The sequence below is a fragment of the Scyliorhinus canicula genome, chromosome 1 (genome assembly GCF_902713615.1).
Source record: "Scyliorhinus canicula chromosome 1, sScyCan1.1, whole genome shotgun sequence".
Classification (NCBI taxonomy): Eukaryota; Metazoa; Chordata; class Chondrichthyes; order Carcharhiniformes; family Scyliorhinidae; genus Scyliorhinus; species Scyliorhinus canicula.
The window spans coordinates 210,396,782-210,424,031 of NC_052146.1; the positions used below are offsets into that span (position 1 = coordinate 210,396,782).

Sequence of the window (27,250 nt, forward strand, 5' to 3'; positions counted from 1 at the left end):
AAGGAGTCTTTTTTAAAATTATTTTTATTAAAATTTTTATCAAAACATAATTTTTTGCATAACCATTAACAACATTTCACCTAACAAAATAAATGTTAACTATATATACAGAAAAAGGAACAGTACTATGTAACAATTCCACCCACCCCTGTTGCTGCAGCTGACCTTTACTGCTCTCCTCGAAAGTCGAGGAACGGCTGCCACCTCCAAGAGAACCCTGTCATGGACCCTCTCAAGGTAAAATTTTCTCGAGACTGAGCAACCCAGCCATGTCACCAATCCTGGTCTCCACACCCGGGAGCTTCGAGTCCCCCCACATTAAAAGGATCCGTCTCCGGGCTACCATGGAGGCAAAGGCCAGTACGTCGGCCTCTTTCACTCCCTGAACTCCCGGATCGTCTGACACACCAAAGATCGCTATCTCTGGACTCGGCACCACCCGCGTGTCCAAGATCTTGGACATTGCCTGAGCAAATCCCTGCCAGAATCCCTTAAGAGCCGGGCATGCCCAGTACATATGGACATGATCTGCAGGGCTTCCTGCACACCTCTCACATTTATCCTCAACCCCAAAGAGCTTGCTCATCCTGGTTGCCGTCATGCGTGCCCAGTGGACCACCTGATGAAGAGGAATTAAGGACGTCGACCCACAGGCCCGCATCCAGCTCCCCACCTAGATCCTCTCCCATTTGCCCTTAAGCTCCTCCAGTGGGGCTTCCTCCGCCTCCTGAAGTTGCCGGTAGATGTCCGATACCTGCCCCTCCCCTACCCAGGTGCCAGAGACCACCCCATCCTGCGTAGGGGTAGCAACGGAAATGTCACCACCATCTGCTCTACCAGCCGGGACAAGTTAATCTTGTGTAGGGCATCCCAGTTTCGAGCCACCTGTATCCCTAGGCACCAAAAACTCTTCTCGACCATCTTAAGCGGAAGCTCTCCCAGTCTCTTTTCCTGCCCCTTAGCTTGGAATACGAACATCTCGCTTTTCTTCTTCTTTAATTTGTACCCCGAGAAATTGCCAAAGTCCCTTAAAATCTGCATGACCTCCCCCATCCCCTCTAGTGGGTCCGAGATGTACAAGAGCAGATAATCCGCATAGAGCGAGACCCGATGCTCCTTCTCCCCCCCCCCCCCACCCGAACCAACCCCTGCCAGTTCTTTGAAGCCTACAGCGCTATGGCCAACGGCTCTATCGCAAAGGCGAATAATAATGTGGAGAGGGGCCACCCCTGCCTTGTCCCCTGGTGGAGCCTAAAGTATTCCGACCTCACCCTGTTTGTGTACACACTTGCCACAGGGGCCTGGTAGAGTAGCTGGACCCAACCTATGAACCCCACACCGAATCCAAACCTACTTAGCGCTTCCCACAGGTACCCCCATTCCACCCGGTCAAAGGCTTTCTCTGCGTCCATCGCCGCTACTGTTTCTGCCTCCCCTCCCTCTGAGGGCATCTTGATGATGTTTAGGAGCCTCCGTACATTGGAGTTCAATTGCCTGCCCTTGACAAAGCCTGTCTGATCCCCCCCATCACCCCAGGGACACAGTCGTCAATTCTAGGAGCCAAGATCTTGGCCAGCATTTTGGCATCTACGATCAGGAGCGATATCGGTCTATAAGACCCACACTGTAGCGGATCTTTCTCTCGTTTGAGGATGAGTGAAATTGAAGCCTGTGACATTGTTGGGGGGAGGGTCCCTCTCTCTTTGGCCTCATTAAAGGTCCTTAGCAGGAGTGGGCTCAGCAGCTCTGAAAATTTCTTATAGAATTCTACAGGATAGCCGTCCAGCCCCGGGCCTTGCCCGACTGCATGCTCCCTAGACCCTTTACAATCTCCTCCAACTCTATCGGGGGCCCCCAGTCCCTCCACCAGATCCTATTCCAGCTTTGGAAATCTCAGTTGGTCCATGAATTATTTCATCCAGTCCCCTCCCGGTGGGGGCTCTGACTCATACAATTTACCGTAAAACACTCTAAAGACTTTGTTCACACCCTCTGGGTCCATGACCATGTTGTCCTCCTTATCCCGTACTTCCCCAATTTCCCTGGCCCCCTCCCTCTTGCAAAGTTGGTGCTCCAGCATTCTACTCGCTTTCTCCCCCTACCTCGTAGACAGCCCCTTTGGCCTTCCTCAGCTGTGCTACCGCCTTCCCTGTGGTCAGCTGGTCGAATTCCGCCTGCAGCCTCCGGCGCTCTTTCAGTAGCCCTGTCTCGGGGGTCTCCGCGTAACACCTGTCTACTCTGAGTATCTCCTCTACTAGCCTTTCTCTCTCCGATCCTTCTTTCTTTCTTCTCTCTATGGTATCTGATAGAGATTAACTCCCCTCTGATCACTGCCTTCAGGGCCTCCCACACTGTGGACGCCGTTTTCTCCCCCGTATCATTAATTTCCAAATAATTAATGTTCCTCCGTATCTGCCCACAAACCGCATTGTCTTCCAGCAGCCCCACATCTAGTCTCCATAGCGGGGGCTGACCTCTCTCCTCCCCAAGACACAAATCCACCCGGTGCGGAGCATGATCGGAGACTGCAATGGCCAAATATTCTGTCTCCTCCGCCCTGGGGATTAACGCCCTGCTCATCACAAAGAAATCTATACGGGAATAAACTTTGTGGACGTGGAAATCCTCCGCCCTCAGCCGGGCGAATCTCCATGGGTCTACGCCCCCCTGACCTGTTCCATGAATCCCCTCAGTTCTTTAGCCGCCGCTGGTCACTTTCCCAACCTGGGGTTTGACAGGTCCAATACAGGGTCTATGACTGTGTTAAAGCCACCCCCATAATCAGATTGTGTGAGTCTGAGTCCGGAATTTTACCCAGCATGCGTCTCTTGAATTCCACATCGTCCCAGTTTGAGGCGTAAACGTTCACTAGTACCACCCGAGTCCCCTGCAGGTTCCCGCTGACCATTATGTATCTGCCCCCTTTGTCAGCCACAATACTCCCTGCCTCAAAAGCCACCTGTTTGTTGACCAGGATTGCTACTCCTCTGGTCTTTGAATCCAGCCCCGAATGAAACACCTGGACCACCCACCCTTTTCTCAATCTTGTTTGGTCCATAAGTGGTAGGTGCGTCTCTTATAGCATGGCTACATCTCCCTTCAGGTGCGAGCACATGCGAGCCCTCTTGACCGGTCCATTCAGGCCCTGCACATTCAACGTGATCAGCCGGGACGGCCCCCCCCCCCCCCCCCCCCCCCCCACTGACTAGCCATCTCCCTTTTTCGGCCAGACAGGAGCCCGCATCCACCGCTTACTCAAGCCCTCCCATTGGAGGCGCACACCCCCCCCCCCCCCGCCGACTCCCCCCATTACGCTTCCGTGAGTCAGCTGACGCATGCTGACCCCGGCTGCTCCCGCCTCTGTCTCCAATTATTCAGATGCCTCAACAAACCCCGGGCGCAAACCCGACCCCACAAAAGAAACGGCTCTAGCTGCCAGAAGAGCAGCCCTGCGTGTAGGGCCCCACTCTTCACTCTGCGGCCGAGCTCTACAAAAGCCAAAAACGGGGCCAGAAAAACAGGGAACAAACAAAAATAAGAGGGAACAACATAATGTCGCTCCCTCCAGCTATCTGGCAATTAACATCCCCACCAGAGTAATGTCCCAGTGTGGCTGTCCTTTAGGTCGAGTCCAACTTTTCCTGCTTGATAAAAGTCCACGCCTCGTCCGGTGTATCAAAGTAATGGTGGTGATCTTGATACATGACCCAAAACCTCGCCGGATGCAACAGCACGAACTTCAGCCCTTTGCTGTGGAGGGCCGCCTTAGCACGAATCCAGCACGCCTCTTGGCCAGTTCTGCTCCCAGGTCATGGTAGCTGTTCTCCCACCTGCTGCTCTGCTCATTTTTAGCCCATCGCAGGACTCGTTCTGAGAAGTGGTGGAACAGTTCCACCATAGTCCTCGGCGGTTCATTAGTTTTGGGCTTCCTTGCAGGGGCTCTGTGCGCCCCATTCAGTTCCAGAGGCCGAGGAAATACTCCTGTCCCCATCAGGGTCCTCAGCAGCGTGGTCACGAATGAACTCACGTCCGACCCCTCTGCACCGCACCCTCAGGTAGGCCCAGAATGTGCAAGTTTTGCCTCCTGGACCTGTTTTCAGGGTCTTCCAGCCTCTCGTGCCACCTCGTGCGCAGGGCGTCATGTGCCTCCACCCTGACGGCCAGGCCCAGTATCTCATCTTCATTATTCAAGACCTTTTTCTCAATCCCCTTGATCGCCTTCCCCTGCATTTTCTGGGTCTGAACCATTTTCTCCATTGAGGCCTTTATTGGGGCCAGCGTCTCCGTTTTCAGGTCAGCAAAGCAGCTTCTGAGGAACTCCTGCTGTTCCCACGACCACTGGCCCACACTGCCTGATCCGAGCCGGCCGCCATTTTCTTTTCCCGCGGCAGCTCCTGCCACTTCTCAGTGGTCATTCGTTTGGCCGTCCCGCTCCTGGTGCCGTCCATAAACTGATGTGGGGAGCCTTCTAGCGCCCTTTGCCTGCCGATTTTCATCATAAAGGGGCCGCCAAAGCTCCTTAAAAGGGCCCGTTAGTCCGTTAGCAGCGGGAGCTGCCGGTAACGGGACATACCCGGCATAGCCGCCATCGGAGGCCCACAGTAAGAAGTCTTACAACACCAGGTTAAATTCCAACAGGTTTGTGTGGAATCACTAGCTTTCGGAGCGCAGCTCCTTCAGGTGAGTCTTTTTTTTTGTCACATCTTGCAAAGGTTGCCGTGGCAGGGTTGTGTGCTGTTGTGGTCTCTGTTCTCCTAAAGGTTGGGCGATTTGCTGCAAACAATGGTTTGTTTGAGGTTGCGCGATTGTTTGAAGGCAAGTAGTGGGGGTGTAGGGATGGCTTTGGCAAAGTGTTTGTCTTCATTGATGATTTGTTGAAGGCTGCGAAGAAGATGTTGTAGTTTCTCCGCTCCGGGGAAGTACTGGATGAGGAAGGGCGCTCTGTCGATTGTGTCCCGTGTTTATCTTCTGAGGAGGTTGGTGCGGTTTGTTGCTGTGGCGCATTGGAACTGTCGATCGAGTGATAAACTTGACAAGATTATGGAAATTTAGTGACCTTTATTAGAATAAGAGTAAATCTTGTTTGATTCCAATCATTTTTCATTTTATTAGAACAGGAAGCCGTCTTATTCGTTACCTCTTTTACTTGCAGCTATTAATCATCCTTTCCTTAACCCTCACCTCTCCCAACCAGGCTGAGATGTTTCCTTTAGCACTGAAGTAAAGACCATGGGTCTGACCGAACGCCCTCGTCGCACCCAACTTGGGACACGACGAGACCGCTAAAGGATTTGCGATGCTTGGGACGCCTCACAGATCTAACAAAATCTCGCAAGACGTCGCAATCTAGATCTCTCCCTCACTGGGTGGGATCCAGATTTGCGTGTTTGGATCACTTCAATATGTCTGCTCCGGATTCTCCCAAAGCCCTGGATTGAACCCCCTCACCTGGGAAATCTTGCCATGGCCCCTTTTAGCATTGATGCTAAACTAGCAGATGCAAATGTGGACCAGGTGTAATGCCACCTGGGAGTGTTCTCAGGCTATTGGAGGTTGGGATCTGGACAGGGTGGTACACTGGTGCTCCTGTTGCCACCTGGGCACCCTGGCAGTGCCACACTGAGCTCGGCAGTACAGGAAATGAAGGTAAGTGTGACCTCAGTGGGGCATTTCTCACCAAGGCCAAAAGAAACGTCCCGCTTGATAGCAGGGTTGATCTTGGCGCATCACCCCGCTAAATGCACCCAAAACAGGACTGTCTTTTCCCCCCTATTAAATCGCATCCAACTGTTTAGCTGCTTTGTTTGCTTCCCCTCCTAGTTCCTTGCCTACTGGACCAAATTTTCCTGTCCCTCCTAAAGACTGCCCACTTCCATCTCATTGCCTGCCTCAGCCCATCATTGCTGCAACCCCCTCTCGTGATCTCCCGTGTACAATGCTTTCTCCATTTACTCAGCACTCCTGACACTCAATTCATCCAAAATTCCATAAGCCATGGGCTGGATTCTCCGTTTTGGAGACTAAGTCCCCTTTCTGGCGTGAAAACGGTGGGCTTTTACGCCAGGGAACCAGGCTGCCGATAAGGCCTTCAGCACTTCTGGCCGTGCTCCATGACGGGCCTAGGACGCGGACCCGGACTGCAAAGGTAACACCCACCTTCTGCTGCTCGTGTCCAGGGCCGCCCGCCACAGTGCCCCCAGCCTCGAATGAAGCACCCCACTGCCCGCGGATCGGCCCTCCCCCAACTGTGGCGGCCCCGAACTGAGTCCGCAGCCGCCACTCTGGGTTTACGAACAGTGTAAACACACGTCACCCACGCCGTTGGGAACTCAGCCGGTCGGGGACGGAGCATCGCGGGGCGGGCCTTAGGCAATGGCCTGTGGCCATGGATGATCGGCGTGCTGCAGTACACCTCTTTTCAAGGGGCGGAGAATTCAAAAAATGGCGCCGATCCCGATATGGGCGTCAAGGCGGATTCTCCATCTCAGTACCGAATGAGATTTCGGCGTCGGGGAGTGGTGAATCCAGCCCCATTTCTTTTCCAGCACATATCTCCCCATGCCCATCACCTTTGCTATCATTCGGCTACAATGGCTTCTGGTTCCTTAGTCCATTGACTTGAAAGGTTTCATTCCTGTGTTTCAGCTTCTCCGGGACCTCTTTCTCTCTCTATATTCAGCTCCACCAGTACTAACATTCTATTTCCCCCTGATGCTGTTCTCCCTCTTCAATCCCCCAGCAAACTCTGCTCCTCTTTATTATTGTAATCTCTCTTGAATCTTCCTCTCCCCATTCTGCCCACCTTTAGGGTCTGTGCCTTCAGTTGCCTGGAGTGGTCTCGAGCAGTTTAGTACCTGTTTGCTCCTAGCTTCCCCTTTTAACTTGACACAAGGAAAAGCATTAATGCAAGATTTGACTTGCGTGATCTGTCTGGATATGCTTTTATGTTGAGTTGCTGAGTAGAGAGGGGAAACCAATTCTGAAATACCAGTGATCAAATGCTGTTTGGAGTTCTTTTTTCAAAAATGTTCTGTCGTTAATGATTGACTAAACAAGACATGGAAGCAATCGAGGCATCCAGCATGGATAAATAGATGTGAAAGCTGATGGCTTTCTGTAGTAGGGGAGCAAAACTGACCCTGGACTTCTAAACCCCCTCATTATCAACATAATCTTGGCAGAGGTCAAAACTCTCACTGTTTTGCTGCAGGCTAGTCGAATTCGGCAAGCTACCAAATTTTTAAATGTTGGAACTCCAGTTTGGCTGCTTTTGTTTCTTTTGTGCAGCTCCTCCTGTGATGTTGAATGACATTCCCTAACGTTCCCATAGCTTAAAAAAAGTGAGACGGCATGATGATTATGTCACGGGTTCACAATGTGGAAATTATTACTGACTTTGTAAGTGGAGAGGGGATGGAAATCTAGAGGTTAAATTTTTGCACAAAGGATTGCAAAACTCCAACTACAAAGAGCTTTGTTTGACTCCCATTTCTGATGAGTAAATGCCTAGCTTATCAATTATGAAAAGAAAATGAATTTCAAAGCTTACCAGATGTGTGCAAGCATTTACGCACATGCTGTTCTTGAGTCAATGCAAACTAAAATAAGTTAGCTGAGAGAATCTTTCACATGATTAGGGTAATTATGTATTACTGTGGTGATTACTGGATAGCAAGAGCATCCTTAATTAAGGAAAGTTAAATGCCCAGCTTCATCCTTTAGGGACACTGATCGTTTGATGCAAGTTTGCCGTTCAACGACAGAAGCTGAGCTCATATTGTAATGATCCGCATGGCCTAATCGCCAGTCAAGATGCGTCAGAGGCTGGGAATTCTGCGGTGAGTAACTCACCTCCTGCTTCCCCAAAGCCTAGCCATCATATACAAGGCACAAATCAGGAGTGTGGTGGGATACTCTCCACTTGCCTGGATTTGTGCAGCTCCAACAATACTCACAAACAACACCCAAGGCAAAGCCCACTTGATTGGCACCCTGTCCACCACCTTGAACCTCCACCACTGACAGTGACAACAATGTGTACCATCTAAAAGATGCACTGCAGCAACTCGGCAGGACTCCTTTGACACCACCTTCCAAACCCGTGACCTTTACTGCCTTGAAGGGCAAGGGCAGCAGACGTCTGGGAACACCACCACCTGAAATCCCTCTCCAAGTCACACATCATTCTAACTTGGAGCTAAATTGTTGTTCCTTCACTTTTGCTAAGTCAAAATCCGGGAACTCCCTTTGTAACAGCACTGTGGGTGACTACAACAGATAGCTTCCAGCGTTTCATGAAGGCAGTTCACAACCTAGTCAAGTACAAGGAAGAATTGGCAACAACCTCTGCCCTTACCAATGACGCACACATCCCATGAAATAATCTACTTTCCCAGGTGAACAATGGACATGTAGGCAATGGCAGATGATAATCAACGCTTGTGAAAATCATGCTCCCAAAAGAGCCAGCACTTTCTGTGGAGGTGAAGAGAAAATTGGCTAACAAAATGATCCTTAAAATGCCTGGGAGAAGATCTTCCTGACCGCTCAAATGTTAAAGCCGAGTTCTTGAGATTTGGATTTTGACACTCTGTGCTAATCCTCGTTTAGCTATGATTTCATATATTCTTCATATGGGTGAAGTGTGCACACTTAAAGCAAAATCTATTTTCTTGGTTAAATTAATATTCCTTCTTTTTAAACTGCAATTTGCAGTTTAAACAGGACAAACTTTTCAACCTTGTTACATTGCTTTTCTTTTGAGTAGCTCGTACAGAGAACAGACAAGGACACACCAGGCTGAATGAAATTCTATAAATATCAGCAATTCATAATAATTTGGACATTTAATTTAGGGTGGCCAATTGTCCAGTCTTATTCCGGACAGCCCGTTTTTCAGCTGATCTGCACCCGGTTCAGTACCGGACACCTTTTATGTCTGATATTTTTAAGTTGTTCCAATTCATCCCACTGTTGCTAAACCAGCTGTGCACTTGTGCTAAGCCTCATTATTATCTGCTGTTGCTATTTTAGTTGCACTTGTACCTCTGTGTCAGAGCTTTTGGGGGTTCCATCCCTACTTTACATACTTGAGTACATAATCTAGTAGTCCAGTTATAAATCCCGCCATGGTGTTGTCCCATCCTACCTTAGACTTCCTCATGTCTTTTCACTTCTTGTGCAATCTTTCCCTTGAAGCATCCCTCATTTACCATTGCGATGGATTTCGATGCTTGTTTTAAATTATATCTGACTGGCCTTAGTCTAATAATTTCTTTGTGTGGGGGTTGGCAGAGTGTCTGTCATTCTTGAGCTCAGTCAGTGAGACGTCAGATTGGTGTTCAACCAGTTGCTGAAAGAAGCAGTTTTTAAGCAACGTCTCAGATGGAGAAAGGAAAGAGAGGTTGAGAGGCAAAGAGAGTTATAGGGGGCGGAAATTGCAGAGTTTATGGCCCGGGCTTTGCTTGAATTGTATTTAGTGTCATTAAATGGACGACATTAATTTGTTTAATGTGTGGATTTGGTAAACCAGTTTGATCCTAGAAATGTTAACAGCCACAAAAGTCGCAGCTTCTAATAAGCTGCATTCATTTCTTCATTTGCAGTTTTTTTTATGCCTCTAATGTGTTCGCTTTCTGTATATTATTTAGGGTTGGTAGACATTTTGTTGGCGGTTTTCATAATAGGATCATTTTCCTCTAATTTAAAACTAACTGAGGAATGAAGAGTTGACATTTTATCCTTTACCTTTGAGTTAAATTCCATATTAGTGAGAACAACAAAGAACTTAACTAGTGCCTTAAAGTAAATTGACAGCCTAATTTCTGTTCAACAGGTATTGGATATTGTATTCAACTCGGTGTTGAGTATCTTTCTTTGAAACGCAAATCTTTTCTTATAAGGTTTCTTTCCTTCTGCCTTCATTTCCACAGTTCCACATGCAATGGCTGCCATTGCTCACGTCAGTGAAAAGTATTTTTCTGCGAGCAACTCAACAGATCATTAATTACATGAAAAGAAAAGGAAATACATAATAGGGCAATCGAGTTTGATGACTTATGTGCAGTGTGGACTGCTGATGCTTCGTTGTCTTCGTTGTGTCTGCCATTGAATGTGTAATTAGTGTTTGCCTCGTTTGACCCTTGTACAGTAAAATCTCTTAATGTTTAAAGTGTGGAATCTTTTGGTTTTCTTTTAGTAAATTATGGAAATTTTGGATTTTTTTGTGTTTGAGAAAAAGATCACTGATCTCTACTGAGATTGTAACACTCCACATTTGCTCACAACGGTCAATGTAAAATTTACTGGTTCTTTATGTCGTCATTTGCCCAGAGTGAAATCAACTCAATGTGCAATGAGCCCACATTCCTCCAACCCCATGTGGCCTTTTGCCCCACTCTTTCCCAGAAAACCTTTGAGATCAGTTGAAAATTCCTACACTGAGATGGATAGAGTTTATTTTTCAAACAGACATAAGGGCTGTGGAACCAAAGTAGATGGAGGGTGTTAAGATGCAGATGAACAATAATCTAATTAGATAAGGATAGAGGTGCTGAACGGCCTCCTCCTATTTCCATAATGGAAGAGATTGAGCACACATTTGAAAGATTAGATCAGAAAAATTGCTCCTATAATATCTGTGGAATTGTCTTCTGAAAATCAGATTTAATATTGTTTGATCAATATAAAAGATGTCTCCTGATGGGCTGTAGCTAAGAACTTGTGTGGATGAATTCATCCCATCCTATGGTATGTCACAACTTTTAAGATATTGCAGCATTCTCCTCAACTCATTTCTTGTACTTAGAAATTCACTAATTTGGGTTTCGTCGTATTTGAAGGAGTTTATGTAATCATTTATAGAGAAAAGATGATATAGCGTATATCAAATGTTTTGTCATCAAAAATGGAAATGTCTTGTCGGCCAAGGTCCAAACAACATTCTGCATTTTGGCAGCATCAAAGCTAATTTTTAAGCGTTGGTTTGAAAAGATGTGCCATATCCATTTTGGAAGCTGGGTGCAGCTTGACATTTAAAATATTGCCGCTATTAGAAAGGAGCCATGGCAGTGGATAAAGGACAGTTTATTTGGACCCTGAGATGCGGCAGTCAGCCCTCACACGGGTAATAGCTTTCAGCAGAATTCATTAAAATGGGACACTCATTGCAGTGAACCCTCAAAATATTCCATTCCGTTTCCTTCTTCCTGACCTGAAGGCGATTTTTCTGTCTTTGCCTCAGACTTCTTGACATACATTTAGCCAGGGAAAATTACACTTTTGCGCGAGTAAATCAAAGTTGGGAATTGAGTGGAGTCGCATGTCACTTGGCAAGGTAAGTGTTCAATTTGAAAAGAGGAAAAGACAGCCATCAGAACACTTAGCAGAATTGGGACACCCTTCAGACTTGGACATCAGCTGTTATTTTAGATTATCTATTTTGAGGCACTAATAGTCTTGTGAATTGATATGAGAATTTGCTCCATCCCCATCAGAGCTCCATATAAATACGTTCTTTCTAAAACGGATAAAACATTCAAAGTACCATAAAAACAACCAACCATTGTTGTTCTGTTCATTGACATTGAAAGTGTGCAAATAGGAAAGGATATTTGATTTGAACTTGACACAGATGGTAGTGTTTTAACCTGTAATGACATTTTGCTTTCTCATGGAAGGATGGGACTGTTCCGACACCTTGTGTGAATTTTCTGACTCTTTTGAATGATGAATGTTTTTTTTTAAAAAGTCATATTTTCATAGAATTCATAGAATTTACAGTGCAGAAGGAGGCCATTCAGCTCATCAAGTCTGCACCGGCTCTTGGAAAGAGCACCCTACCCATGTCCACACCTCCACCCTATCCCCATAACCCAGTAACCCCACCCAATAGTAAGGGCAATTTTGGACACTAAGGGCAATTTATCATGGCCAATCCACCTAACCTGCACATCTTTGGACTGTGGGAGGAAACCGGAGCACCCGGAGGAAACCCACGCACACACGGGGAGAACGTGCAGACTCCGCACAGACAGTGAACCAAGCCGGGAATCGAACCTGCGACCCTGGAGCTGTGAAGCAATTGTGCTAACCACAATGCTACCGTGCTGCCCACTTCTTGTCAAGTTTTTCCAAACATTTTGTCTTCGAGAACGTGAAGACAGATGTCGTTTCCAAAAAGCTGCTGGTGCTCATAAGTGGCACGATCGATTTGTGTCAATGTGGTTAGCGTTGCTATGTTTTATGAATGTAAACAAAGGAAAAAAGGTTCATTGAAAGCTACCCCATGTTTCTAAACCAGGACACACATGATTTTTTTTCCACCAGGAAGTACATTTATGCTTTATAAAGGCAATCTGTTAAAAGCAGAAAGGCATTCCTGTTATATTTAACTATTTCCGTGTAATATATTTCAATGACATTTCCGTTTCTGCCAGTAACTAAATTACAAGTGACAGAACCTTTCCTATTACTATCCATTTGTGGAAGCATTCAGCCTCAGTTTTGCCACCTCTGACTTCGGAGCCTTTATCTGTCTGATCATTAAGAATTCAGTTAGTCACCAAACGTGCAAATGATTGTCAAATACCTCTGTGCCCAAAACAAATCTATTTATCTCCGTCTTGAATGTATTCAATTGATAAGCATCTGCAGAGTAGAGAATTCCAAGATTCACAATTCTAATGAAGAATTTTCTCCTCATCTCAGGCCTTGTTGACTGGCCACGGCGGCACAGTGGTTAGTACTGCTGCATCACAGTGCCAGGACCCGGGTTCCATTCCGGCCTTGGGTGACTGTGGAGTTTTCACGTTCTTCCTGTGTCTGTGTGACTTTCCTCCAGGTGCTCTGGTTTCCTCCCACAGTCCAAAGATGTGCAGGTTAGGTGGATTGGCTATGCTAAATTCTCCCTTGGGGTGGGGTTGCAGGAATAGGACAGGGATTGGGCCTAGGTTATGTGGCGTTCAAAGGATCGGTGCTGACTCGATGGTCGAATGGCCTCCTTCTGCACTGTAGGGATTCTAAGTAATAAGCTGAACAGAGCAAAAATGTGCATGTTCAGAGCCCCCCCCCCCAAAGGTGGGCGTCACTTGGACTTGCACATCCGCCACTTCAGAGTGGAAGATACCACCCTGTGTCTATCCTGCCCCTCTGGCTCAGAATCTTGTGCTAAAATAACATCTGCATCCTTCTAAACTCCAAAACTCTCCCCCCTCATCGTGCATCCCTCTCACCCCTGAAACCACTCTCCTGAACCTTTGATGCACCCCCTGCTAAGGCAGTTACACCCCCTCTTGGGCAAGGAGCCATAAACTGTGCACAACACCACAGGTTCAGTAACACCAAAGCCCCATATAATATTCTTTGGCACTGTGAGCTGTTGTGTCATTTCCCAGTTGCTTTTACTCGATGTTGGAAGGCTGCCCATCAGCATCCAGGAATGAAAAGGGTGCTGGCACGCATCAAATTAAAGAAACATCACAGAGCAGACGACGCATGAACTATACATGTACCAGATTGAATACCCAATGCAAAATATCAGATCCTTGCAGGAGCGTCTTGCTGTGCTGGAATTGATCAGTTTGTTTTTCAGAAATGATGTGGTAAAAATATAAAGAGTAAAAAAAAACCCCATTGCAACTGCTAGAAAGCTGAAACAAAAATTATTGTTGCGGGAAAGCACAGGACCTGTAAAGTTGCCTGCTCTCTTTTTTTGGGGCTGACTGACGCAATGTACTTTCCGAGAGATTTCTGACCCCACACGCATGTTTTTTGGGATAGTGAAAGGAATTGACGGGGTAGATCGAAACCTTTTTGCGGGGAGCCTAGGTCAAAGGGGCAGAGCCTCAAAGTCAGAGCCAAACCACTTGGGAAGGTTGACACTTTTTCATGCAAATGGTGGCAAAAGCATGGAACTCAGTCCCACTGGACGCAGTACACACTAGCTCAGTTAATCACTTAAAATCAGAGATTGATAGACTTTTTGTTAGGCCAAGGTTATGGAGCCAGGGAAGGTGGATGGAGTTAAGATGCGCATCAGCCATGACCTCTGCTGACCAGGTTTGAGGAGCTGAATGGTCCTCTACATTTCCGAGGTCCCCAAAACCAAGAATCGCTTTGCATTGCAAATGCTCTGTAAATCGGCAAGCTGCCACATTTTACTTTCACAGCACATGTGGATGACGTTCAAAATCTGATTGATTTCAAGTTCAAAGAAGCTGATTTGAAGTTGATGGGTGCATCAGTGAGCACAGCCACTGCCTGCAGAACGGAAACAGTGGCAGCCTGCAGTGGCGTGTTGGACTTATTTCTCACAATTGTTCGATGACGTTTAAGCCTTGGGTGTTGACTTCGTTTTTGTTCATCTCTTGCAGCAAACAAAAGTCTGCTCGGAGGAGGTGGCGGTAAGTTTATGTTAATTTTACTCTGTCTTTATCATAGTTTCTGTCAATGCTATTTATCTCTGCCTTCTTTGATTGTAACACAATAAATTCAGCATAAATATTCCTCTGATAGGCGAGCGAGGGTGGGGGGGGGGATTGATGCTGTGAGATGTTTTTTTGAGAGGAAATGTAGGGGGGGAATGGGAGGGGGGAAATGGTTCGATGTTAATAAAAAATAGGGGCGGGGTCAGGCTTATGGGGCAGGGCCCGGTGGTATGATGATGGTGGATAAGAAGGGGGGGGGGGGGGAGAAGACAGACCCCCAGTTAGGATAGTCATGTGGAACGTGAGGGGGTAAGAAGGTCCGGTCAAGAGGTCAAGGGTGCTTGCGCATTTTAAAAGTTTGAAAGCAGATGTAGCAATACTGCGGGAGACTCACTTGAGGGTGAAGGACCAGGTGAGACTTAAAAGGGGCTGGGCTAGTCAGGTGTTTCACTCTGGATTTGATGGAAGTGCTCGGGGGGTAGCGGTAATGGTCAGCAAAAGAGTACGCTTCCAGGTGGAGAAGGTGGTGGCAGATCAGGGGGGTACATATGTGATTGTGACAGGGGCACTGGAGGGGAGGTTAGTGGCGCTGTTAAGTGTATACAACCTCAATTGGGATGATGTGGGATTCGCAAAGAAGGTGTTTGGGGCCATCCCCGACTTGAACACACACAAACTGATGGTGGTGGGGAGGGGGGGGGGGGAGGCGGCGGCGAAAGCGTTAGCTGGGCTAATGGTGGAAAAAAGGACCCTTGAAGATTTCTGCACTCGACGGAGCAGGAGGACTCGTTTTTCTCAGCACTCCATAAGGTATATTCGCGGATCGACTTTTTCGTGGTGGGAAAGGCTTTGTTGGCTGGGGTTAAGGGGTCGGAATACTCGGCAATTGCAGTGTCAGATCATGCTCCGCATTGGGTGGATATGGTGCTGGATAAGGGGGTAGCACAGAGGCCGGAGTGGAAGTTAGATGTGGGACCTTTGGGGGACCAAGTGTTCTGTGTCAAAATTGAAAAGGTAATTAAGGAATATGTAGGTTTCAACTGTACGGGTGAGGTGTCGAAGGCGGTTCTCTGGGAGGCTCTTAAGGCGGTGGTGAGGGGGGAAGTGATCTCGTTTAAGGCCAGGGTAGACAAAGAGGAGAGGTTGGAGCGGCAGCGGGTAATCAATGAGATGTTGCAGGTTGATAGGAGTTATAGAACATAGAACAGTACAGCACAGAACAGGCCCTTCGGCCCTCAATGTTGTGCCGAGCAATGATCACCCTACTCAAACCCACGTATCCACCCTATACCCGTAACCCAACAACCCCCCCCCTTAACCTTACTTTTTAGGACACTACGGGCAATTTAGCATGGCCAATCCACCTAACCCGCACATCTTTGGACTGTGGGAGGAAACCGGAGCACCCGGAGGAAACCCACGCACACACGGGGAGGACGTGCAGACTCCGCACAGACAGTGACCCAGTCGGGAACCGAACCTGGGACCCTGGAGTTGTGAAGCATTTATGCTAACCACCATGCTACCGTGCTGCCCACGGTATGCAGAGGATGGGGACCCAGCAAAGCTGAAAAAGAGGAAGGCACTACAGGCGAGCTTTGACCGACTATCTACCAGGAAGGCGGTGCGCCAACTGAGACGAGCAAGGGGTGCAGTTTACGAACATGGAGATAAGGCGTATGTTAGCAGGTCAGCTCCGGCAGGGGAAATTGTGCAGGTGAGGGATAGGGCAGGGAAGTTGGAGGTGGCTCCGGAGCTGATTAACAAAGTTTTTGAGGAATTTTATGAGAGGTTGCACAGATCAGAGCCACCCAGGGGAGATCGTGAGATGCAGGAGTTTCTAGATGGGTTGGAGTACCTGAGGCTAGGGGAGGGGGACAGGGCTACATTTGAAGGAGCGAAAGTGGAGGAGTTAAAAGATGCGATTGGGAGGATGCAGTCCGGGAAGCTGGCAGGGCTGGATGGGTTTTTGGTGAAATATTATAAAAAATTCAAGGATAAGCTGGCACCCCTGATGGTGGGGATGTTTGAAGAGGTGATAGGGAAGGGGTGCTGCCACAAACCTTGGGGCAGACATCTATATCACTGTTGCTAAAAAAAGATAAGGTTCCGATGGAGTATGGGTCGTATAGGCCCATATCACTTCTGAATGTGGATGCAAAAGTATTGGCGAAGGTACTGGCGGGTAGGCTGGAGGAGTGCCTCCCGAAGGTGATAGGTGAAGATCAGACGGGGTTCGTGAGGGGGAGGCAGCTTTTTTCAAACGTTAGAAGGGTATTGAACATCGTTATGGCACCGGCAGAGGGGAATGAAACCGCGGAGGTTGTGGCATTGGACGCTGAGAAGGCGTTCGACCGGGTAGAATGGGGGTACTTGTTGGCTGTTCTGGAGCGGTTTGGGATTGGACCAAGATTTGTGGACTGGGTAAAGCTACTATATAAGGATTTGAGGGCGAGTGTCCGCACAAATAACATCAGCTCGAGATACTTTTCTCTCCACCGTGGGACTAGGCAGGGATGTCCTATGTCCCCACTGCTGTTGGCACTCGCGATTGAGCCGTTGGCCATCGCATTAAGACGTCCGGGGGTATGGAAAGGAGTAGTGCAGGGGGGGATAGATCACAGGGTGTCCTTATATGCCGATGACTTGCTGTTGTACATGTTGGAACCGAGTGTGTCGATAGGGGGAATATTGGGGCTGCTTCGAGTGTTTGGGTCTTTCTCGGGTTACAAGCTGAATCTAGACAAGAGTGAGTATTTTGTGGTATCTCGGCCCGGTGTGGGGGTAGGGGTGGTGGGGCTGCCATTCCGTAGGGCATGGACTCACTTTAGGTATCTGGGGGTGCAGGTTGCCCGGGGGGGGTGGGGGGGGGGGGGGGCTCTCCAGGAACAGCATTTCTACTTTGGTGGGGAGAGTGAAAGCTGATCTGCCAAGGTGGGATGGTCTCCTTCTATCACTGACGGGTCAGGTACAGGCGATTAAAATGAACGTGCTGCCACGATTTCTGTTTATTTTTCAATGCCTGCCGATTTTCCTGCCAACGGCTTTTTTCAGGGAGATTGAGGGAAGGATTACCTCATTCATATGGGGAGGGAAGGTGGCCAGAGTGAGAAAGGTGCTGCTACAGAGGGGAAGGCAGGCAGGGGGTTTGGGTCTCCCGAACCTGATGTACTACTACTGGGTGGTGAATGTGGAGAAGGTGCGGAGCTGGGTAAGAGGGGTTGATTCCCAGTGGGTCAGAATGGAGGAGAGTTTGTGCAGGGGGTCGGGATTAAAAGCACTAGCAACAGCACCGCTCTCGATAGCCCCGGGGAAATACTCAGGGAATCCGGTAATAATAGCTTCATTGAGAATTTGGAGGCAGTTTCGCCAACATTTCAGGTTGGGGGCAGGGTCAAGGGAAATGCCGATTCGGGGGAACCACAGATTTGAGCCAGGGGTGTGTGATGGAAATTTTCAGAAATGGGAGGAGAAGGGGATTAAGACACTGAAAGATTTGTTTCTTGGGGGTCGGTTTGCAGGATTGAAGGAGCTGGAAGTGAAGTATGGGCTGGAGCAGGGGGAAATGTTTAGACACATGCAGGTTCGGGATTTTGCTAGAAAGGAGATACAGAACTTCCCGGAGGAGCCGGCCTCCACATTGCTGAAGGAGGTGCTGACGACAGGGGGACTGGAGAAGGGGGTAGTGGTCTACAGAGCTATTTTGGAGGAGGAGAAGGCACGCTGGAAGGGATCAAAGCAAAGTGGGAGGAAGAGTTGGGAGAGGTTATAGAGGAGGGGTTCTGGTGTGCGGTGCTCCGGAGAGTGAATGCCTCCACCACGTGCGCGAGGTTGGGGCTGATACAGATGAAGGTGGTGTACAGAGCACACCTCACGAGGGCGAGGATGAGCCGATTCTTTGAAGGAGTAGAAGATGTGTGTGAACGTTGCTGGGGGGGGGCTAATCATGTTTATATGTTCTGGTCCTGTCCGAAGCTAGAGGATTACTGGAAGGAGGTTTTTAGGTAATTTCTAAAGTGGTGCACGTGAAACTAGACCCGGGCCCCCGGGAGGCCATATTCGGGGTGACGGACCAGCCAGGGTTGGAAATCTGTGCGGAGGCAGACGTTGTAGCCTTTGCCTCGTAGATCACCCGAAGGCGGATTCTGATGGGCTGGAGGGCAGCCTCTCACTCTGTGCCCTGGCGTGGCGGGGGGATCTGTTGGAATTCTTGACTCCTGAGAAGGTTAAGTTTGAACTGAGGGGAAAGATGGAGGGGTTCTACAATTCATAGGCATTATCCATTGTGCACTTTCAAGAACTGGATAACATCGAACATTAGTTGGGGGGGTGGGTGGGAGGGTTGGGGGGAGGGGGCAATGGGTGTTAATGGTGGCCATGGGTGATTCCTGATTCCTTTTTGTCATTTGTTTATGTGAACATGCGGGCTACTGTTTTGGGTTTGGTGGGAGGATGAGATCATTGTTATCGATATGGGGATTGACATATTTGTTACTGATTATTGTTTGTTGTTGATTATTGTTTATTGTTGGTGGGTGTAAATTTGGGAGAAAATGTGAAAAAGGAGGAGAATAAAGAAATATTTTAAAAATAAATCAATATTCCTCTGACTTGAATTTGCTTAGTTTTCAAACACTTTTCCCTGTTTCGACTATAACATATGATATAATTGTCATACTTCTGCATTTTCTGATCCTTCAACCACAATAGGCAATAGTTAACTAACTCATTAATCCTCATGTTAAATATATCTGATTCGTTCACTAAAGCATGGTACTTTATTCTGAAATGAATCTGTGATTGTACATTGACTATTGAGTTTGCAGAACTGTACACCTTCAAACCCTTATGTCTTTATATAATATGATTTTTTATTTATAAAAACAGTATGAAATATTATTTTACGACAGTTTTATGTTTTTATTCTTTCATGGGATATGGGCAGCACTGACATTTGTTGCCCATCCCTAATTTCCCTTGAGACGGTGGGAATGTCACTGCCTTCTTGAACAGCTGCGGTCCACGTGTTTCAACTTTTCTGGAGCAGTTTTTGATATAACTGAGTGGCTTGCGAGGCCATTTCAGCAGACAATTAAGAACCAAGCAAGAGCCACATGTAGGCCAGACCAGGTAAGGGTGGCAGATTTCCTTCCCTGAAGTAAATCTGTGGACTGGATGGATTTTTACAATTGATAATTTTGTGGTCATCATTACTGAATTCCGCAGATTTAACAATAATAATATTTATTATTGTCGCAAGTATGCTTACATTAACACTGCAATGCAGTTACTGTGAAAATCTTCTAGTCGCCACATCTGGCATCTGTTAGGGTATCATTATATTTCCGTTCCACCAGCTGCCGTTATGGGATTTGGTCCCATGTCCCCAGGACATTAGCCTGGGTCTCTGGATTACCAGTCCAATGACATTACCACTATGCCACCATCATCCCTCAGAAAACTGATGATCATTTTGTAGTTGTATGCTAGCTTGTATTCCCATATCTGATCTATCGTATTGCGGATAACTGTGTGTGAGAAAGTAATTTAAAATAATGTTTGTGGAAAATTGGAATCTTTATTCCAGAATTTGAAGCTGCAGAAAATGCAGATTTGGTAAAAGTGCACTTGCAAAGCGCACAATTGCATAACATTCTTGGGAGTTCTTGACAGGGTGGATGTTGAAAGTCTATTTCCCCTGGTGTGAGAGACTTGAACTAGCTGGTTCCAGTCTCAGGAGAAGGACTCAGCCATTTCAGACTGCAGTGACGAGCAATTTCTTCACTGAAAGAGTTGCCAGTCTTTGGATTTTGAAAGCTATGTATACTCAATTGTTGAGCATATTTAACATTGAGAGCAATAGTTTCTTGAACACAAGGGAATTAAGGGATATAGGGATAGGGTGGGGGGAACGTGGAATTGATGTAGATGTACAGCCATGGTCATGTTAAGCAGTTGTAGAAGCTCAAGGGCCAAATGACCTATTGCTGTTCCTATCACTTACTACATATGGTCTTATAGAATGTGCAGCACAGAATCAGACATTCAGCTCCATGCTAGTGTCTGTACTCTCTATGATCCTCCACTCACCCTTCTTCAGCTGAACCCTTCAGCATGACCTGCTATTCCATTCTCCGTCATTTGTTTATTCAACTTCATCTTAAATGCATCTAAGTTTGTCACCTCAACTAATCTTTTTGGTTGTGGCGAAGGTTGGTATCGTGACCAGTACAGGCTCGGAGGGCCGAAGGTGCTGTATTGTTCTTTGTTCTTTGTTCTATTCCACCTATGTTGAATACACTATATACTTTCTCTGGAAGCCCTGCCAAAATTATGCCCCCATCCTGGAATTGTTGTTGGCCAGAGGTTTTACCTAACTAGAGATTCACTGTGAGCAACTATCATTTTGACAGTATCTCTTATGTTGTGTGTAGAGTTCACCATACAGATTGTCTTAGCAGGATGTGACATGATCTTTATATGGGTGTATATATAACATGTAGGGTGTTACAAATATAAAGTTATAGAACATAGATCAGTACAGGCTTTTCGGCCCACGATGTTGTGCCGACCATTTATCCTAATCTTTTTAAAAAAAAAATAATTTTTATTAAGATTTTCACAAAATATAAACAACAAAACAATATTAACAAAACAACCATAGTAAAAACCAAAGAACAACAACCAACACCCTCCCCCCAAGCAACTACAAAAACAAAAAAAGCAAACAACAAAAATTAAAGAGATAACACCCGCCACATCCAACAAACCCATGTGCACAATTCTCCCTTCCACCGAACCAAACCCCCCCCCCCGGGTTGCTGCTGCTGCCGGCCTATTTCCCTACCGTTCCACCAGGAAGTCCAGGAAAGGCTGCCACCGCCTAAAGAAAGATTGCACCGACCCTCTCAGGGCGAATTTCACCCTCTCCAACTTGATGAACCCCGCCATGTCATTGATCCAGGCCTCCACGCTTGGGGGCCTCGCATCCTTCTACTGAAGCAAAATCCTACACCGAGCTACTAGGGACGCAAAGGCCAGAACACCGGCCATTTATCTAATCTAAGGTCAACCTAACCTACACCCCTTCAATTTACTGCTGTCCATATGCCTGTCCAAGAGTCGCTTAAATGTCCCTAATGACTCTGACTCCATCACTTCTGCTGGCAGTGCATTCCACGCACCCACTACTCTTATGTGTAAAGAACCTACCTCTGACATCTCCCCTACACCTTCCTCCAATCAACTTAAAACTATGTTCCCTCGTGACAGTCATTTCCGCCTTGGGGAAAAGACTCTGGCTATCCACTCTATCCATGCCTCTCATCACCTTGTATACCTCTATCAAGTCGCCTCTCTTCCTTCTTTGCTCCAGTGAGAAAAGCCCGAGCTCCCTCAACCTTTTCTTCATAAGACATGCCCTCCAGTCCAGGCAGCATCTGGTAAATCTACTCTGTACCCTCTTCAAAACATCCACATCCTTACTATAATGAAGTGACCAGAACTGGACACAATATTCCAAGTGTGCTAAAACTAGGGTTTTATAAAGCTGCAGCAAAACATCACGGCTCTTAAACTCAATCCCCCTGTTAATGAAAGCCAACACACCATACGCCTTCTTAACAACCCTATCAACCTGGGTGGCAACGTTAAGATATGTTACAAGACTTTCACTGTAAAACTATGTTTTGTGACTATCTCTTAAAACGGAGTCATGTGACCTGATCTGAATTCTGTTCGACACCATCCTTGGCTGGCTTGGTTGTTTGAGGTTAAATGAGGTTTACTGGGAAGAAGATGCAAGATATTTACACATAATGACCAGAGCAGCTGTGCTGATGGTGGGTAGCCTGTTAGTCTCCAAGTCTCAGGGAGGTGTTAGGAATGTCAGGTTTTGTAAATGAAACCTTAAACTGTCTATTTAATTTCAAATTTGAAAGGACCCGAGGGTCCAGACAATAACTAATTAGAATTTCTACCGAGATGGAAGGCCCATGTGATTCATGCTGACATGGAGGTGGCATTGAGCGGTCAAGAGCACAAAGGAAGCTATTGTAGAATTGGGTTACAGGTTTTCCTAAAATATCACTGAACCTCATAGACAGGGTCAGTCTGCAAGAATCTGAGGGAGAGATTGAGCAGAGAAAGATAGAGGCAGATAGTGCACCTTATGCAGAGAAAACACTGGCCCTGTCGGTCACCAGGTGAAGCACAGGTGGAAGCTCACGCTCAGTTGGAGAGGAATTGATTGAACTCAGAGTTTATGAGGATTTAAATGAGTCCAGAAGACTTTCCAAGCTTTGACCAGAGGAACGATCTCCAAAGTGTCCCTCATTGTGAAAGTTGATTCTGGGGTTAGGAGTTACCCGGCTGTGAAAGGAAAGAAGCAAGCCCGCGGAAGCTAAGATTGACCTTGAACTGATTCCTGGTGAATGACGTGTCTAATTAAGGGACAAAGTAAAGCATAATCATGGCTGGGAAATTGTTTTGTCATTTTGGACATTTATGGGAAGCTTCCCTGTGTTTTGGAGTATAAGTTACCTACTGCAGTATTGTTTGAACATGTTGTTTTTAGTTTGGTTGTTACAGTGAAAGTCTTGTAACGTGAAATCTTGTCCTGTGTTCCTTCGGTCAGACACTAAAATTTCATTTTTTTAAAAAAAAATAATTTTTATTGAAATTTTTGAAAAATGTATAACAACAAAACAATAATAATAATAACAATAATAAACACCCCCCGGCACCCGTAACAACGCATATAACGAAACCCCCCAACCCAATATACAACAAAATAAATTAACAATAAATTAAATTAACATAAACAATGTCCCCCTGAACCCCCCCCCCCCCCCCCCACTTTCCCCCCATGCCCCTGGGTTGCTGCTGCTGCTGACCTAGTTCCCTATCGTTGAGCCAGAAAGTCGAGGAAAGGCTGCCACTGCCTAAAGAACCCTTGTACCGACCCCCTCAGGGCGAATTTGACCTTCTCCAGCTTAATGAATCCCGCCATGTCATTGATCCAGGTCTCCACGCTTGGGGGTCTCGAATCTTTCCATTGCAACAAGATCCTCCGCCGGGCTACTAGGGATGCAAAGGCCAAAACACCAGCCTCTTTCGCCTCCTGCGCTCCCGGCTCCACCCCAACCCCAAATATCGTGAGTCCCCAGCCTGGTTTGACCGTGGATCCTACCACCCTAGACACCGTCCTCGCCACCCCCTTCCAGAATTCCCCCAGTGCCGGGCATGCCCAAAACATATGGGGATGGTTCGCTGGGCTCCCCGAACACCTAACGCACCTGTCCTCACCCCCAAAAAACCTGCTCTTCCTTGTCCCGGACATATGAGCCCTATGCAGTACCTTGAACTGGATGAGGCTAAGCCTCGCACATGAAGAGGAGGAGTTCACCCTCTCCAGGGCGTTCGCCCATGTCCCCTCCTCAATCTGCTCCCCCAGCTCCACTTCCCACTTAGCCTTCAGCTCCTCTACCGACGCCTCTTCCACCTCCTGCATCACCTGGTAGATGTCAGACACCTTCCCATCCCCGACCCACACCCCCGAAAGCACCCTATCCCTTACCCCCCGTGGGGGCAGCAAAGGGAACCCCTCCACCTGCCGCCTAGCAAACGCCTTGACCTGAAGGTACCTGAACATATTCCCCGGGGGGAGCTCAAACTTCTCCTCCAGCTCACCCAGGCTCGCAAACCTCTCGTCAATGAACAGGTCTCCCAACTTCCTTATGCCCGCCCTGTGCCACCCAGGAACCCGCCATCAATGTTCCCTGGGACAAACCGGTGATTCCCCCGCAGCGGGGCCTCCACCGAGCCCCCCACTTCCCCCCTGTGTCGCCTCCACTGCCCCCAAATCTTGAGGGTAGCCGCCACCACCGGGCCCGTAGTGTACCTCGTTGGGGGGAGCGGCAACGGCGCCGTTACCAGTGCCTTCAGGCTCGTGCCTCCACAGGACGCCATCTCCATCCGTTTCCATGCTGCCCCCTCCCCATCCATTACCCACTTACATACCATCGAGACATTAGCCGCCCAATAGTACCCAGAGAGGTTGGGCAGCGCCAGCCCCTCTCTATCCCTGCCCCGTTCCAAAAAGACCCTCCTCACCCTCGGAGTCCCGTGCGCCCAAATAAATCCCGTGATGCTGCTGTTCACCCTCCTAAAAAAGGCCCTCGGAATGAAAATGGGGAGGCACTGAAACAAAAACAAAAACCTCGGGAGCACCGTCATTTTAACGGACTGTACTCTACCCGCCAACGACAGCGGCAGCATGTCCCACCTTTTAAACTCCTCCTCCATCTGCTCCACCAACCTAGTAAAATTAAGCTTATGCAAAGTCCCCCAACTCCTAGCCACCTGAACCCGCAGGTACCTAAAACTCCTCACTGCCCTTTTTAGCGGGAGCCTACCAATCCCCTCCTCCTGATCTCCCGGGTGTACGACAAACAGCTCACTCTTGCCCAGGTTCAATTTATATCCCGAGAAACTCCCGAACTCAGCAAGAATCTCCATCACCTCCGGCATTCCCCCCACCGGGTCTGCTACATACAGCAGCAAGTCATCTGCATAAAGTGACACTCGGTGCTCCTCCCCACCCCACACCAGACCACTCCACCTCCCCGACTCCGAGCGCCATGGCCAGAGGCTCAATTGCCAACGCAAAATGCAAGGGGGACAGGGGGCACCCCTGCCTCGTCCCACGGTAGAGCCTGAAGTACTCGGACCTCCTCCCATTTGTCGTTACACTCGCCATCGGGGCCTCGTACAGCAACCTCACCCATTTAATAAACCCCTTCCCAAACCCGAACCTCGCTAACACCTCCCACAAGTACCCCCACTCAACCCTATCAAAGGCCTTCTCCGCATCCAATGCCACCACAATCTCCGCCTCTCCTTCTGCTGCCGGCATCATTATCACATTTAGCAGTGTTCGCACGTTAGTGTTCAGCTGCCTCCCCTTCACAAAACCCGTCTGATCTTCATGTATCACCCCCGGCACACAGTCCTCTATTCTAGTGGCCAAGATCTTCGCCTGCAACTTGGCGTCCACATTCAGCAGTGAAATTGGCCTATATGATCCACACTGCAAGGGGTCCTTATCTCGCTTCAGGATCAGGGAAATCAGCGCCCGTGACATCGTCGGGGACAAAACCCCCCCCTCCCATACCTCGTTAAAGGTCCGAACCAACAGGGGGCCCAACAGGTCCGCATATTTTTTATAAATTTCAACCGGGAACCCATCCGGTCCCGGTGACTGCATGTGGCCAATCCCTCTAACCAGCTCCTCCAACTCGATCGGCGCCCCCAGTCCCTCCACCTGCTCCTCCTGCACCCTTGGAAATCGCAGCCTGTTCAAAAAGCTCTCCCATCTCTCTCCCCCCCCCCCCCCCCCCCCCCCCCCCCCCCCCCCACCACCACCACCACCAGCGGCGGCTCCGACCGGTACAGTTCCCTGTAGAAGTCCCTAAAGACCCCATTGACCTCTGCCGCCTGCCACACCACATTCCCACCCCTATCCTTCACTCCACCAATCTCCCTAGCCGCGTCCCGCTTGCGAAGCTGATGCGCCAGCATCCTGCTCGCCTTCCATATTCGTAGACCGCTCCCTGCGCCTACCTCCACTGTGTCTCCGCCTTTCAGGTGGTCAATAAATCAAACTTGGCCTGCAGGCTACGCTGCTCCCCCAGCAATCTCTCCTCCGGGGCCTCCGCATATCTCCTATCTACAGTCAGCAACTCCCCCACCAGTCTCTCCCTCTCCCTCCTCTCCCCCCTCTCCCTATGGGCTCAGATGGAAATCAGCTCCCCCCTAATCACTGCCTTCAGAGCCTCCCACACCATCCCCACCCGGACCTCCCCAGTATCATTGGCCTCAAGGTACCTCTCAATACATCCCCGGACCCTCCTGCACACCTCCTCACCAGCCAACAACCCCACGTCCAGACGCCAAAGCGGGCGCTGGTCCCGCACCTCCCCATCTCCAGATCCACCCAATGCGGAGCATGGTCCGAAATTGCTATAGCCGAATATTCGACATCCTCCACCCTCAGGACCAGCCCCCTACTCAGGAAAAAAAAAGCAATACGGGAATAAACCCTGTGCACGTGGGAGAAAAAAGAGTACTCCCGAGCCCTCGGCCTCCCAAACCTCCAGGGATCCACCCCTCCCATCTGGTCCATAAACCGCCTCAACACCTTGGCCGCCGCCGGCCTCCTGCCTGTCCTAGAACTAGAACGATCCAGTGGGGGATCCAGCACCGTATTGAAGGCCCCCCCCCCCCCCGATCAGGCCCTCTGCCTCCAGGCCAGGAATGCGGCCCAACATACGCCAGCATCATCCCAATTTGGGGCATACACATTTACCAACACCACCCTCTCCCTCTGCCGCTTACCGCTCACCATCACATATCTGCCGCCACTTGCAGACACCTCAAATGCCACCCTCTTCCTCACCAGGATCGCCACCCCCCGGTTCTTCGCGTCGAGCCCTGAATGGAAAACTTGCCCCACCCACCCCTTCCTCAGACGAACCTGGTTCGCCACCTTCAGGTGAGTCTCCTGAAGCATGGCCACGTTCGCCTTCAGATGCGAAAACACCCGGGCCCGCTAAACCGGCCCATTCAACCCCCTCACGTTCCACGTGATCAGCCGGATCAGGGGGCACCCCGCCCCCTCCCCCGTCGACTAGCCATAGCCCATCGACTGCTCGCCCCTGGCCAGCACCCCCCACTTGGCCCGTTTGCCACGGCGGTAGAACCTCACCCCGACCCCCCCGAACCGCACCAGCTCCTCCCTGGCCAATCCAGCAGCAACCCGCTAT

At 48.7% G+C, this 27,250-nt stretch overlaps 1 protein-coding gene across 1 annotated transcript in view; it reads left to right on the plus strand.

The window, feature by feature from the left end:
- Window positions 1–27,250, plus strand: part of macrod2 (mono-ADP ribosylhydrolase 2) — a 1,280,596-nt gene that overhangs the window by 268,671 nt on the left and 984,675 nt on the right. Inside the window, exon 5 of the mRNA XM_038806992.1 lies at window positions 14,373–14,402. Coding sequence (XP_038662920.1) covers window positions 14,373–14,402 — 30 coding nt within the window. The remainder of the gene's footprint in view (window positions 1–14,372; window positions 14,403–27,250) is intronic.